Genomic DNA, 15,920 nt, shown 5'->3' on the forward strand with positions numbered 1-15,920 from the left:
CTTTCACTACCACACTACAGACCGTTAACCGTCTGTAGTGTGGTAGTGAAAGGTTAACCTTCTGTAGTGTGGTAGTGAAAGGGTTAATCACTGTTGTGATGCTTTCTTCACAGAGCGTGTCTTAACAATTTCAGGTCTACGATCTCACATGCAGGATTCTAATCTTGAGAACTGAACATTCTAATGATACTGTGCCGTTGGAAGCTATAGTTTTAGAATTCTAAGAAAACAATTCCAAAAACGTACACATGAAAGGGTTAATGCCCAGCCAGGAACCAAGTCTGTCAGTCTCATGGAAGAAATACAACAACACAGGGATGTTAAATGTGGCAAGAACAACTTTTAATACTGCTCCAAGAGTGGTCAATAACTTGCTACAGGTCATGCAGTAGCTCACATTATGCATAGTTCCACAATATGATTTTTTTTAACTGAGTTTCAGAACTGAGAAAGAGGATTGGTGTTGTGCTCCAAATACAGATTGGACCTACCCAACACTTTACCAGGGATGAGATCAAATACCATGAGCTTCCGTTTTTCATATTTGCAGTACGGTATACGTCTTTATTGACCGGGAGAAGCTGTTTACCGTACATATGAGTACATTAAGTAAAATGTTTTCATTTATGAGAGCTAAAAATAATGTTTAATACGCTTGTATCAAGCTTTTTGCAATGATATTTTGTTTTCTTATTCACCCTGATAAATACAAGTAATTGGTTTATCATTTATCACTAGTTGATGAATATGTCTCCTTTGAGAACTAACAACTGTCAACAAAACAACATTGATTTATTTCATACATACAAAGTAATGTATGTAAATATTTTTTTAACACATGCACTTAAAATAAATGCTTAACTGAAGTAAATAAGTAATAATGCAATGTAACAATCATAGTAAATCATCATTTAGTTGTTAGTTTAGTCTGGCATTAATAAACTGTTCTTATAGTGTGTATTACAGACTCCGCTTTGGACAATATGTTGGTGGCAATTGTCGCATGTAAATCCATGTCGATTCTAAAGTCTTCAGAGAATAAAAACAAGTATAGGCACAACTCATAGTAACAGCGATTCGGGGATATTGAAAAAAAAAACAGATGCATGGAGTTTACATGTTCTTCGACACCCCATTCGGTTTGAGGATAGTCAGGTTCCCCCGAGCGTTTTGGTCTGTTTCAATGGCTTCAAAAAGAGACTTGAAGTTTCCTGCTCCAAAGCCCTGGGGAAAGACGTGTTAGAGCTTGTGTTCAGTTGTTGCCATTGGCTATGATTTATTACCCATTATGAAGGATGACTTTAGCTACACAAAAGTAAATTTGCATAATATTTATATTATGGTACCAATAATAATATCAGTAGATTTGATATTTCCTAGTCATAAATGTTATCTTGTACCCTACCTGGTGGTTATGTCTCTGAATGACTTCAAGGAACACGGTAGGACGGTCCTGAACAGGCTTGGTGAAGATCTGGAGTAGATAGCCGTTATCATCGTAGTCCACCAAGATCCTCAGCTCCTGGTAATGAGAAAATAAGACATGATATAATATTTCTCTGTTGTACAGAGTCCTGCCTGTCAAGGTTTATTGATCTGAATGAACGACTCCATGTTTGTTTTGTGTACAATATACAGTATATTCATTATGGTCTTAAAAACTTAACAAATCAGAACCATCTTCCAAGGCAACACATTAGGCACAACCTCACAGTATATTAGTTCGTTTTTGAGCGAGTATAAGAATACCATGTTCATATAAAAAAAAATCACTTTTACAAGGCAGGTGTGCATATAGTTATAGGACTGACCTGAAGGACATCCAGGTCTTCGGAGACCTTGACAGGTGAGTGTTTCAGATTCTCTCTCAGTTGCTGGTAGTACGTGTCCGGCACAGTCATAAACTCCATCCCACGCTCCTTTAGGTTACGAATCTAGAAGAAGGAGAATACATGGTGGCACAGTGTTTAGCACTGTTGCCTGATAACTAGAAGGTCCTGGGTTGGAACCTGTCAAGGGGGGGCTTCTGTGTGGAGTTTGCATGGGTTTCCTCCCACACCAAATAGACAAGAATGCCAGGTACACCTGGTTCCCAGTGTCAGTCTGTGGCTGCCCCCTGCTCTTATGTTTTTAGGATGGGTCAAATGTAGAGGAATCATTTCCCTATAGGGATTAATAGTTTCATTTCATTTGAGAATTGTTGCTACAGCAAGATTGTATGCACAGTAGAGGCAAAGAAGGAGCATATTCTACTTACTGCAGGGATGATATCTGATGTGTTCATGGCAATATGCTGAACTCCTGGACCGCCATAGTACTCCACATACTCCTGTTGAGAAATAAAAGTGAGGCCAGGGCCTACTCAAAGTGTGCTGATCTGAGACCAATAGTGAGGTGTATATGGGCATGTGACCTGAGCAGTCTGATCCTAGATCAGTACTCCTATTCTTGGAGGTTTGATAAATACGGGTCCAGGACGCCTGAATACTTTAGACAGCAAATGTTTGTTTCCGCGTCTCTGATTGGCCAGGTAATTTCTGGTCATGTGACATGTACACCCAATCGTGGGACCGCAAGTGTCTACACTGGTTAAGCTTATAGGCGCTCTTTCGAAGTTGGTTAAGGTTAGAGTTTGTCTTAGAGCATGGCGATAAAACGCCTGCCCTTCTTTTGACGGTTAAGCTTAGGCACTCTTTCAAAGTTGGTTAAGGTTAGAGTTTGTCTTAGAGCATGGCGATAGAACGCCAGGTAGTTTGCAGGCTGTTAGACCCGTAAATATGCGCAGAACTTGCTGTCCCACGATTGGCGCACATGTCACATGACCTGGCCAATCAGAGCGCAAAACTCGCACGCGGAAACAAACATTTGTTGTCGAAAGTATTCACGTGTCCAGGACACCTTTCATTTATACTTTATCCATTCAGTAATCCCCTATATATATATATATATATATATATATATATATATATATATATATATATATATATATATATATATATATATATATATATATATATATATATATAGAATGTGTCATTGGGCCTGAATTATTTGACACCAGTTAATTCATTAGTTCATTAATAAATCCTGCCCATTGTTGTCAAAATGTCCTACTGTTACTTTGTGATATTGCAAGTAGTATTGCTTAGTCTGGTTAACTGAAAGTGAAAACAACATGCCTGGATTTGAGACTTGCGCTTCCCAATGGCAGGCTCATTAATTGGCATCTTCACAGTCTCTTCATAATTTGCCACCACAATGGAGCGCAGTGCACTGAACTCTGTCTGCAGCTGCTTGTCATCCACCGACCAGAAGCGATGAAAAAGGAGGTTCTTCTGATACCTGATCCATATGTCAAAAGCCACAATGGAGTTCAGTTAAAAATAATGTAGGGACAAATTTGTTTAAAATAGCATGTTGTAGTGCTGAATTAAAAGCAACGCAAATTGGCCGTAGCTGTCATGGTTTTGGCTTTATTTCGTCTTTCTGTGAGGGACAGCTGTCTATTTCGTTTTTCTGTGAGGGACAGCTGTCAATCACTGGCCTCTGTGGTTAATTGCCTCATGGTAGGGCAGGTGTGTGGACTTGATTGCACCTGATTCGAGTAGGCAGGGTATATCTGCAGTGCCGCAGCCCCATACATAGGAGGGACCTGTACTGTGCGTTGAGGGCCTGTACTGTGCGGTGCACTACTGCGCATGCGAGAAACAAAGTCACATATAATATAGGACACTAGAAACATAAAGTAACATACGGAAAATAGGACCTAATGTCCAAAATATTTTTGTCTTAAACTGAATATCAATTGGATTAGGAGTAACCAAATAAAGCATTCAATGCAACCAATTGTCTATAGACTAGAATTTGTTAACTGAATATCAATTGGATTACCAGCCCTGACTGTTACTCTAAGCTTAACCTCTTCTGGATGAGGGATGAATGAAAACTTTATTTAACAGATTGCAGAATGGGTACAGTACGGCTCAATACACACAATTGTTAACACTTTGGTTGCCTAAGGTTAAATTAATGATATACCATAGATTGCCAGCGTTATTTGTCTATGGAGAAAGTCCCCTTCTTTGCAGGGCTATAACTTTTTAAATTCTATTGCTACATTGCCATTATTAGGGCCCATTCAAAGTCCTATATGTATTGTTCATTGTGTAGCAACGTTAAACTTCTTCATTCACATATTCATAGTAAAGTATGGTCTAATGTATAAGTATGTTTTCATCTCTTTCTGCAGCTTTCTCCAGAACGTGATATATAGCCCCAAATGCATTATATTGATGATGAAATACAGTTTGATGGCAATCAGCGCGATATAAAAAATTCCAACTAGACGTACTTCTAGAAGTTACTACACGTCATCTGATGTTGACCGGATGGGCGAGGGGGCGTTTATAATTCCGTGGGCAGCGTTATACCAATCATCTAATGTGGGTCAAATGTTGATAATATCAGTTATTATCGAAGACGGTAACGTTACACGCTGAAACTCACCCCAGTCTCCGCGCGCCGTTGGGCGATCATCGTCGAGTAGAAATTGTATCATTATGGGATATATTATTACCCGGTCCATCTCCAGCTTGTATAATGGTATATACGTCCAAATCATGTTGTTTATCGAGTTATTGGCAATCGATCGCTATGTAGAGTGACGAGCTAGAGTCACGGGACATGTACCGAGTGGCCGGAAGCAATACGGACGTCTAGCAAAACCTCTAGTGCGCTTCCTGTTAAGCGCTTGCGCCGATCGGCCACCAGATGGCGCTCCTGAACCGCCAGAGAGCTCAGTGGGTCCTGCTGGTGGATCTCAGGCCAGCGGAGGGACATTATGAATCCGATCGCAGATTTTTGAAATATTGATATAAAGACGACGTACAGCGTCCCCCGGCAACTTTAGCATGGCCAGCAAAGACGTCTAAAGACGGCTCCCGGCACCCAAAGTGTTAAGGGGATGCAGACCAGAGAAAGACGTTTGTCTTGTTTACATCGGGGTCCCCCATTTTCAATTCATAGTGACATTTATGACATACACAACATACATGACATCATGACATATATGCCTAAACTTGTCTCTTAGACTAGATTAGAATAACTTTACTTTGTTTCTCGCATGCGCAGTAGCCCAACGCACAGTACAGGCCCCTCCTATGTATGGGGCTGCGGCACTGCAGTTTTATGCTATTGCCTGATTCAGTGGAGCTGTGCCTATGGTAGCTGAGTCTATTTAAGTTTGAGTCTCGCAGAGTTAGCTGCTGTCTCATTTCCTTTCGTGTTGGCTACCCTTCCGGCCAGGCTTTTCTATCTACCCCCTACCCCTACCACCCCCTCTACGACGAGCTAGTCAAGATGAGAAGCTCGTTCAGCCACAGACTCATCCCCCCCCGACACTCAACTAACCGCCTCGGACAGTCCTTCATACCAGCGGCCATCAGGCTCCACAACAGTGGGCAGCGACTAGCAGCCTCCAGGCTCCACAACAGGGGGCAGCGACAGCGACTGCTACCAGACATTGACCTGGGACTTATAGGAACCCAAGGAGGACAACCTACACTACCTTAGGCTTACTGCACCCTATGTGGATACTGTGATACTGTGATACTGTGAATAATGTATATTTCAGTGGATACCGTGATACTGTGAATAATGTATACTCAGTAGATAGTAAATTATAACACTACCTCATGCATACTGCACCTTATGTGACACTGTGAATAATGTGAATATTCCTCAGCTAGTCAGATAGTAAATTATATTGACCATATTGATCAAATTGTTTACACTGCCTGTGTTGTTTTTTACTACCTGTATACTGTGTTGTTTTACTACCTGTACCCCCCCCCCCCCCCCATGCTGCTATGATGCCTGAATTTCCCCAAGGGGATCAATAAAGGAATATCTTATCTTATCTTATCTTATATTAAAGTGTAGTGCTGATCTCTGCCATATTCAGCATTTAGCCTTTTTCTGTAGCCATTCTGGTTTTAGGCTACTGGCTTATTTTAGTACTTTATTTTATAGTAGCTGAGCCTTTTATTGTAGTGTGTTTCTTTTTATGACAGTTTTCTTTTGTCTCCTTTTGAACTGTCATTAGTCCACTTGTCATGATCTGAACTTTCTGGACAGTCCTCTGGCGCCCCCGGGCGGTCTGTTTGCGGTGCTACGGGCCCTCACCATTGCCACCCTTCATATGGACCGTTACGTACATATATTGTCAAATCTGTTGTTGTCCTCATGTATTCTCATTCTGTCACAATGTTGAATCCCTACCTGGCTCAAGACCTGGCTGCCTATTATTAGTTATCACTAATGCATTGCCCATGTTCTTGTTCCCCGTGTTGTTATGTTTACATGTTTAATCCCTGCCTGGCTCAAGACCCCCCGTTCCCCGTACCTGGATAACTGAGTTAGCCGGATAACTTTCGGTCAAGTCTGACTTAAGCCGGACCTTCCCATTCCCCGAAGCTGGATTGTCTAAATCACCATGACAACAGATCAAAAAGTTTGAGCCTGGTCGAGAGCAGGGTTAAGTTCAAGTTAGCCGGATGAACCATGGGCACGCCCCCGCAAAGAAGTGACAGCTCGTTTCCTGAAATGATTCTCACAGTCTAGTTACGTTTCTGTGCTTCGTTTTCCTAGAGGGGGCTTTTGAAATGTATAATAATAGAACTAAACTCTGATAATAAATCATATTGAGCCTATAGATTTACTTTGTCATAAATAAAATAATGCACGTCATATACGGCGCTCGGAGTCGCGATACACGCTGCATGTGGTTATTTTAATAACGGCTCATTGCAAATGTGAATCCCGCGGGGATATTTTTAATGAATGAAACCTATCGGCCGTTTGGCTCTGATTAGTTTCATATATTAATCTCCGCTGTAGATTTGCTTAACGGAGCGCCGGATTGTGTTTCATTCAAGCATAAAATTGAAGTGTCTATGCGGGGATTGTGGTTTTTGTGTGATATTGTAACTGGGATTAAAATGTCTGATGAGATGCGCTGTTTGACGGATTTGAGAAATTGAATGAGCCGTTGACGTCACATTAATGCATTTGAGAATAAAGAGATAAAACTTCACTTTTTGGTAAGAAAAATATTCTAAACACGGGTCTCTCGTCCATTAATGCATAAACAATGAGTATATCCCATGTGGCACAGTGGCGCAGCGGCTAGTGCTGAATCTTGGCAACCGGGTGACCGGTGTTCGAAACCCCGCTTTTCCAATATAATTCTTTTGGAATATAATATTAATGATTATACGCAAAAGTAGCCTAGTTTTAAGTTAAAATATTATAAATCTACATGCATTGAGGATGTCATTCTTTATATAGCTCTCAACGTGCACCAAATTGAATTATTCCTACATTGCAAAAAGAAGGAAAAGACTAGGAGAAGTGGGATTCGAACCCGGGCCGCCTGTGTGAAAGTCAAAAGCAGACACTGTTACACCACAGTGTAGATAAGTAAAAGATCCACCATACATCAATCAATGGGTAAGAGAGCCGTGTCCTTATTCCGTATAACAGTTTAACTAATTATTTTCGCTAGCAAGATCTCATTTGATTATCCATTCCATAAACCTACTGCCAGCAGGCAAATTTAAAGAAATATAATCTGATTGATTGGGGTAATGAGGGACTTAAAATTAGCCTATAGATAACGCATTTAACTTGTCGGCGAGGCGATTGAGCCGTAATGCAATCTGTTAATAAAGTTCTAAATCAATTAATCAATCAATGCCGTTAGAAAATCAGGATCTCTGCTATCGATACGTGATGGCTTTTCAACTGAAGCGGCCGCGCGCACTTATCCTGGGGCTCAAGTCTGGTTTGAGTTAACGAGACTGAATCCACCTTCGAGGAACATGAAAATCCCGGCTTCAAACATCGGGTTAACTGAAGCTGGATAATGGGACTCTTGATCGACTTAGTTGAACCAGGTACGGGGAATAGGGCCGGCTGCCTATTATTATGTGTGTCCCTATTATCCCTGTTATTGTTAGTGTCTAGTCTTGTCCCCTCTGTGTATTCATGTTCCTGTGTGTATCCATATTCATGTTCCTCTCTTCCCCAGCTGTTCCTGTTTAGTAATCAGTGTGATTAGTCCTCCTATATATTCTGTGCTGTCCTGGTACTTCCCTGTCGGTTTGTAAACGTATCTTGTGTCGTCCGTTGTTGTCAGAACATTATTATTATCATTATACCATTGTGGTTGTGATTTCAAGCAGCACCCTTCCGTGCTCTTCACCTTTAAACCCTTTGTGATATAATCATTATCTGCCAGCTTAGGCTGTGGTACTCGTCTTTGTTTTGTAGTTGTACTGTAAAGAGCGAAGTAAAGCCTCTTCTCAACTACACCCCGCTTGTGTCCTGCCTCTCTCTCATTCCTGTATTGCGCCTGGGTCCACACCACCAACAACGAGATTCTTACACCACTACTACACATAAACTCCCTTAGTGGAGGTTTATTGTTATCTAGGTTATTTGTATGGGTACTACGACTATGCTTGCACCTCATGGTACCAAAGCACCTCAAAGGCACTAAAAACCAAATTACAAACATCTCAAAACAAACTAGTCAGACTACTACTTGACCTTACTCCTAGAACCCACCTCACCCCTGCCCACTTTGATAACCTAGGATGGCTTAGAGTAGACGACAGAGTACAGCAACTTGCAATGGGCCTGGTCTACAAGATACACTACATGACCAAGGTACCCATGTACATGTCAAAATACTTCCCAAAGGTCAGTGAATACCACGACCACAACACCAGAGGGAGCTCCACAAATCATGTTAAACCCAGATTCGGCTCAAACAAGGGACTAAACACGTTTCGCAATTATGCCACATCAATGTGGAACGCCCTACCCAAAGCTGTAAAGGAATGTGAATCACTACCCACTTTCAAAACCACTCTCAAAGAGCACCTACGGGAGACTGCAATTCGAAACTGGCCCCTACAAATGTCCTAACCCAGTTGTACAGTAAATGACCAAGTATGGCTTTGTCAGTATTCCAATGTACAGTGTACAGTGCCCCCCCCCCCCCCCCCCCCCCCCACCTCCAATGTACAGCCCCCCCCCACCCCACCTACCCAACCTCCTCCAATGTACAGTTTCTACGTCAAATGTATATACACTTTTTTTCTGGACACTTTTTGTATCACAAACAGTACTGTATTTGCAAATCTGGTATGTCATAAATGTATAGATGTAGCAGTACTGTATCTGTATGTCGTGTGTGTCATATGATGAATAAAAAATGGGGGACCCTGATGTAAACAAGACAAAAATCTTTCTCTGGTCTGCATCCCCTTAACAATTGTATATTGAGCTGTACTGTACTGTACTGTACCCATTCTGCAATCTGTTAATAAACTTTTCAATCAATCAATCAATGAACTCTGTTATTAGGAGGTGCCTTTGTGGCTTATTTCAGTTATTTCTATAATACCTCTTTATTGAGTGTTGTCCTGTTCTTTGGACTTGATTTATTTTCTTAAAATACTCATGTTGATGCTACCACCTGTAAAGGTTGTTTTTTGTTGTTTACTTTTCATCTGCTTAGCAGTTTAGTGGTTATTCGTTACACAAATAACTTAAAAAGTCCCTATTATCTGCTCGTGACCCAAACACCCGCAGCCCTCACACTAATAATCTAAACAATTTTATTTTGACTTGGGTCAAAGACCGCATTCTCTGCAACACCCCTCTTCCCAGGATCGTCCAATGATCTTGCTTCAATCCCTCTCCCCTCCCTTTGGTCCTTGCTGTTCTGTGAGGCACAAAGATAATCCAGATGTGGAGGGCCTCGCAGACCCTTCCAGAGAAAATGCAAAGTCATGGTGGTGCCTAACTGATGCCAAAAGACATAATACTCAACAACCTCCCACATCCAACCCCAAAATGGAGAGATGTGAACCATGTTGTTATTGTCCATGCTACAATTGTACATCATTTAACTCTAGAGTTTAAAGGGGCAGTTCACCCAAAATAAAAACACATTTTATACCCCCCCCCCCCCCCCCCCCATAACACTTATATCCATCCAGATCGTTTGGTGTGATTTGCCTAGTTTTGGAGATATCTGCTGTAGAAATGTCTGCCATCACTCCAATACTACATAGCTGAACAGCACTTGGTTTGTGCTGCTCAAAGTGCCAAAAAATACATCTGAAAAACTCAAAGGCAATGTCTCTTTCCAGAAATCATGGCCCAGTTACTCAAGATATTCCACATACCCAGCAGTTTCATGTAGGAACTATTTTCAACCAAACGACACCCCTGTAATAAGGAATAGGGGTGTAGTTCGGTAGAAAATAGTTCCTTCATGAAACTTGAAGGTCTGTGGAATATATTTATTTTATTTTATTTTATTATATTTTTTCCCCTCCTTCTTTTTTCCGATTTTTCTCCCATCCCACCCTTCCTGGTTGTTGCGCACTTTCCCCTACTGTTGGTCCGAGAGACCGGAGACTGTCACATGCTTTCCTCCGACGCATGTGCAGCCAGCCGGCAGGCCAGCCTGGCCGCGCAGATTCTCACTGGGAGAGAGTGTAACGTGTGGGAGGCCGCACTACCTCTCTCCAGATCCTACCCTCGCTGAGCAGGCGCCCCGACCGAACTGTAGGGGTCGCTGTCCACAACGCCCAGGACCCACCCGCCAGCTTTCCCACCCTCTAATACTGCCAATTGTATTAGTGTGAACGGCCAGCCAAGCTGGTGACAACGCTGGGAGCTGGATTCGAACACGCGAATCCAGCATTTCTGGAAAGAGACATTACTTTTGAGTTTTTCAGATGTATTCTTTTGGCACTTTGAGCAGCACAAACAAAGTGCCGTTCAGCTTCGTTGTATTGGAGTGATGGCAGACATCTCTACGGCAGATATTTTCAAGGCAAATCACACCAAAACTATCTGGATGGATAGATAGTGGTATGGGTAAGGGCAAAATTATGTTGTTTTTTTTATTCTGGGTGACCTGCCCCTATAAGAACATTGCATAAGGGATGCCAATGGTATACCCACACATGACGTGTTTATACAGAAATGCATATTACCAATCCACAACAGACCCCATCTCATCATCTGGTTGGTTTCCGACAACATGGTCAATGAAGTTCAGTTTGCCACTTGGCCTGCAAAGAGAAGTGGATGTGAGAAGACAGAATATCAGTGAAATAAACACTGGAACCTACAGCACCCAAAGTAGGCTTCAGCGTTTCTCTCAGGACTTGTACAGACTGATGTGTGGTCTGGTGGCCCTTTGACTGCGTTAGCTTTGTGGCTAACTTGCTGGAGCTATGGGTTCGTAGATGAAGACCAGCATGGTGCTGAGAAAGTACTCTACCTATCAACAAGATCATTGGTAGGTTGGAAATAGGGCTAGGGATCCAAAATTGTGAACTTGCCCTTTAACCACTACACCGTTTTCCAGGCATAGAACAATATAACTCTACAATGGAGAACAATGTTTTCAAACCTTATTTTCTAAAGATGGTAAGTTAGAGTGTCGTGTTCATTCATAGTTAACCGTCTGTAGTGTGGTAGTGAATGGGTTAACCTTCTGTAGTGTGGTAGTGAAAGGGTTAACCCTTTGGTAGTGTGGTAGTGAAAGGGTTAAACACAATAGCGGTTGAGTAACTTCTTGGGGTATAAATCACATTCACACTCCAAGTGATTTTTATTGACTTTACCACTAAATACATGGGCTGTCCGAAAGGTTTTATGGGTCTTCGGTGCAAGGCTTCTAATATAAATTCCTAATCCTCTCTTCAAGAGTACCAACAACACCACTAGGGTAAATTCTTCATACTCACAATTTGGACAATAGAGGGTCCCGGTGCAGAGGAGGATGGAATCCTGGGAGAAACAGTCCATTGTATGCCGTCCTCTCCACAAATGTGTGTGTGGTGTCCCCATACTGAAGTAGAAAAAAAAAGTGTGTTTACCGTCCTTACATTTATACACAGACATCCTGCTACATTCCTGTGTTAAAACTTATGAGCTACATTAAAATTGTGAGTGAAATGCTTGCGTGCTTCAAACTTACCGTTTGAAGCACAGCCAGCTTTACTCTGCCATATTTGTCCTCCAGTATGTGGGGCTCCTTCACGATGGTAGCACCTCGCTCACAAGCTTTCTGTAGAATAGGGAAATGTCAGTGTATTAAAGGGTATAAGCCAAGGCATCCATTGTCAGCATGCAGTGTTGGGGAGTAGTTTACTACATGTAGTTCAATTACTAGTTTAACTACATTCAAATCTCTGTAGCTTCTTCAGTAGTTAAAGGGGCACTTCACCAAAAAACAATGCTGATTTATTTTGCTCACACACATCCAAAGGGTCTAAACAGTTTTGCACACATTCGTTTAGTTTGACAGTTATTGAGAGTAAATGAGTTTGAATATGGCCATCAGTAATGTCATTGGGGACATTGAATCCTTGTGTTGTGTTAATTACAGCTTTATTGGCAGCCTGAAAAAGAGCTGCCAATACATTTGAAAAACCTGGAGTGCGTGCCTGGACTTGTTTCCCTATTTTTTATATATAGTATCAGAGGTTACAGTCAAGTCAAGTGAGGTGAGCACGTTCTACTACTTTTTTCACGTGTTACAGCACCATGAAATTATTAAGAAATAACAATACCTTGTCTTATAGGGACTGCTACCTATCATTTCATTGAGCTGTAATGAACACAACACTAGGATTCAATGTCCCCACTCACATCACTGCTGGCCAATTGAAAGTGATTTAGTTTAACTTATTTTCATTGTGAAGTAGCAAGTAGTTTGGTAAATTACAGTTTTATAGTCGTTTCCCCAACACTGTCAGCATTTAAGGATAACCTTAAAAATATATATATAGTATTTGGCATTGTTACCTCCACCAGAAAGTCACAATTCTCCACCGTGAAAGCGATGTCTTTGGCTCCATCCCCATGCTTGACCAAATGTTCTCCCATTTCTGTGTACATACTTCATTTTACTCACATATTTTTACAGAGTATAGGTTATGAGGGTACAATTAATTACATACATAGAAGATGAGGAAGCTTGGTTCCCAAAGCATCTGTAACCTTGTAAGCAATTCATTCTTCGTTTTCCTGCTGACAAATCATGTATATGTATGATTTGATAATGTATATATGTGCATTATCAGTTTCCACTGTGCCATACCTTTATTTCCAGGGTTGAGGGCCGATGAGAACACATAAATGATCTGTGAATGACAATGGCAAGCAGATTAACATGTTGCAATTTACACCACCATTAATTGCCTTAGTTAAGTTGTGTTTGATGTAATCATTAATTAATGGCACTCATTGCCAGGTATGTAACTCACTATTATTTATGCACAATCATATGAGTATTCGGGTGCTGATAACAAAATAATTTCTGTCCATAGCAGACGACAGCAGTCAAATAGTAAACTCAGGAAGCTTTCTAGCCTCAAACAGTGTTCCAGGAGCTCTAATTGTCCCCGGAGAACAGTTTGTTTATTCGGTTGTGAAAATATACCTTAGAAATCATTCACTTCTCTGACTCTTACAAAACTACACAGTGCACCTTTAAATGCACCAACACATCTCCTGTTTGGCTTTCCTGGTGGACCCTATAGTTATGAGCATTAATTTCAGCTCTCTTCTGCTCATAGGAATGATGCATACAGCAGTGATCAAGGCACTGTTGGTTCATTACCTTTCCTTGTTTCACCACATGGGACACGACATCACGGTTACCCGTCTCTAAACCCTTGTATGCCAAAGGTTCAAATCCCAGTTTAGTACAATAATACGATGCAGCCTGTTGAAACAATAAAGAAAAACAGTTTTGCACTCATCCAACATCTTATAAATCAGTACTTAACTACATTGGGTCATTTAGGTAGTTAATCACAAACAACTGCTCCCTCCAACTGCATAATGAAGTGCAATACATTTGCTATGAAAGTGGACAACATTGCATAACATTAGCTTCAACTGTCTGACAGTGCCACCTCTTGGCGATCAGTTGTAAGGCTGGAGTCGACTTAGTACTGAACTCAGATTCATATTACAAGGAGAATGATGTGGTCTGAGGTTTCATGCTCATTTCCCCCACCCCTTTAGACAACCAATAGCCATCCTCAGAGTAAAGTGCCAGCTCCTCTATCTCTGAGGAAGTTCAGGAAAGAAACACAGATGTACCCAAAAGTTTGTTCAAATTAGAAAGTTAGAATGGCAAAGTACGGGTAGTTGTAAATGATGCTACCTGTTTACATTGTCATTTAGCTGACACTTTTATCCAAACGTTTTGTACAACAAGTCGGCAGGACGGGTACAACTCTATCAGCTGAGTAACAATGTTCATCAAAGTGTTGAGTGCTACAATGTAGGTTAGTATATTCAGACAAGTGCATGACAGTAAGGTTATTATTATATAAAAAAATAATTCACAACTGTTTCAATGTTATGTGACAAAGCAAATTAACCTGCCCTGCTTGTGCTAAAAAGACATGAACAAGGAGAACAGTGATCCTACCTGTTTGGCATTTCCAACCCAGAATGTTATGTGATCGAAGCAGATGAACTTGCCCTGCTCATGCTACAAAGATGTGAAGAAAAGAGAACAGTTTGGTAACTATAAGATTTGGACTCACTGATATACCCATTTCAGTTTTTCTTGCCCCATATAACTTGATAATCAGATAGCCTACCTTTTCACCTTTATCAGTGTATGTTGTCTAGAGGAAAATGTAGCACATAGCCATGTCATTGTACACAATATCAGTGTTACATTATAAATCAATGTCAAAACAAGAATTGCGTATAAATGATGGAATAATAATTTAGACACATAACAGTATAATATATGTGGTCATTTATTTCCCATGTAATAGAAAACCATTTAAGAATGTATTTGTACTCACCATCTTGTTCCTGTTGACTTACAGTAACACTGTTTGAGTTGTGTGTTCAAAGAAGTCCAGAATTTAAGTGAAATTCACAAGTCCACGCCCACCGGTGTGTGATGAGGGGGAGGTGGTAGTGGAGGAGGAGGAGGAGGAGGAGGAGGCAAGAAGAGGAGTATCCAGTATTGATGCTCATACATAGATATTAGCCTACACAATGCTTAGTCTTGATTGACAAACATGCAAAAAGATGTTGATCATGTTTTCGATAGATCTGTATGTAGCCTAGGCCTTAATTGTAAAAAGAAATATATATATATATTTTTTTTATCACAATTAACAATTGAGGGGGGAAAAGTCCCAAGTCCTTAGATAAACATTAGCTCACTAGGACACAAGTTACAATGTGAACGGAACTGTTGAAATTGTTAAACCACGACAGCATTTGAATTGCAGCTGCAGGCGCCTACTTTGCTCCCCCTTTCCTCTTACAGTAACGGCATATGTTTGCAATTTTAGTCTCGAGAGGAGGCTCACTTATAGAAGCTTCTTATTGGCTGCCAGTCGTTTGTCGGCCCTGTGCAGTTGTCTCTGCTGGCTGACCGACTCATCACTGCATTTTAAAAAGCAGTGATATAATTTCGTGTCAAACACACACTGAATAAAAACACGAGCAACACTTTTTGCTCCCATTTTTCACAAGTTGAAATAACATATTTTTCTATACGAGGAGCTTATTTCTCTCTAAATGTTCCCACAAATGTGTTTACATAATGATATGATATGAATGATACATGTATTTATTGCGCCCCTCACATCATGCTCACAGGAGGGCCAGCTAACAATACCAAAAGTAATCATCTCTAACATTTTCATATAAATAAATGTATTTTTGTCACTCTATAGCCAATTGATATAATGCAATAGTGATCCATGAATGCTTTTACATTTGCTGTTCTAAACATTGGTATCTGGTAGGACATTCCTGGGGAAATCATCCGGCACACAGGA

The 15,920-nt window shown here is 41.0% G+C and overlaps 1 protein-coding gene across 1 annotated transcript; it reads right to left on the bottom strand.

The window, feature by feature from the left end:
* Nucleotides 1-320: 320 nt before the first annotated feature.
* On the bottom strand, nt 321-14,996 carry LOC311236795 (4-hydroxyphenylpyruvate dioxygenase-like). Its single transcript, XM_084324560.1, has 14 exons — nt 14,928-14,996; nt 14,715-14,741; nt 14,540-14,602; nt 13,718-13,822; nt 13,196-13,238; nt 12,901-12,983; nt 12,071-12,160; nt 11,838-11,941; nt 11,079-11,156; nt 3,180-3,342; nt 2,258-2,329; nt 1,812-1,934; nt 1,406-1,522; nt 321-1,224 (listed from the first exon to the last, which is right to left on the bottom strand). The coding sequence occupies exons 1-14, from the start codon at nt 14,928-14,930 to the stop codon at nt 1,114-1,116; spliced, it is 1,182 nt and encodes a 393-aa protein (XP_084180686.1). The 5' UTR covers nt 14,931-14,996; the 3' UTR covers nt 321-1,113.
* Between the last annotated feature and the right edge of the window lie 924 nt (nt 14,997-15,920).

Source organism: Notolepis coatsorum (assembly GCF_963971535.1).
Source record: "Notolepis coatsorum genome assembly, chromosome: 1".
Taxonomy (NCBI): Eukaryota; Metazoa; Chordata; class Actinopteri; order Aulopiformes; family Paralepididae; genus Notolepis; species Notolepis coatsorum.

Bases quoted from the DNA above. Each gene is read 5' to 3' on its own strand.
- LOC311236795 (XM_084324560.1), bottom strand. The intron at 13,823-14,539 runs GTAGGATCACTG...TTGTTTCAACAG, and splicing joins GGGTTGGAAATGCCAAACAG to GCTGCATCGTATTATTGTAC. The intron at 13,239-13,717 runs GTAATGAACCAA...TGTCATTCACAG, and splicing joins ATGTGGTGAAACAAGGAAAG to ATCATTTATGTGTTCTCATC.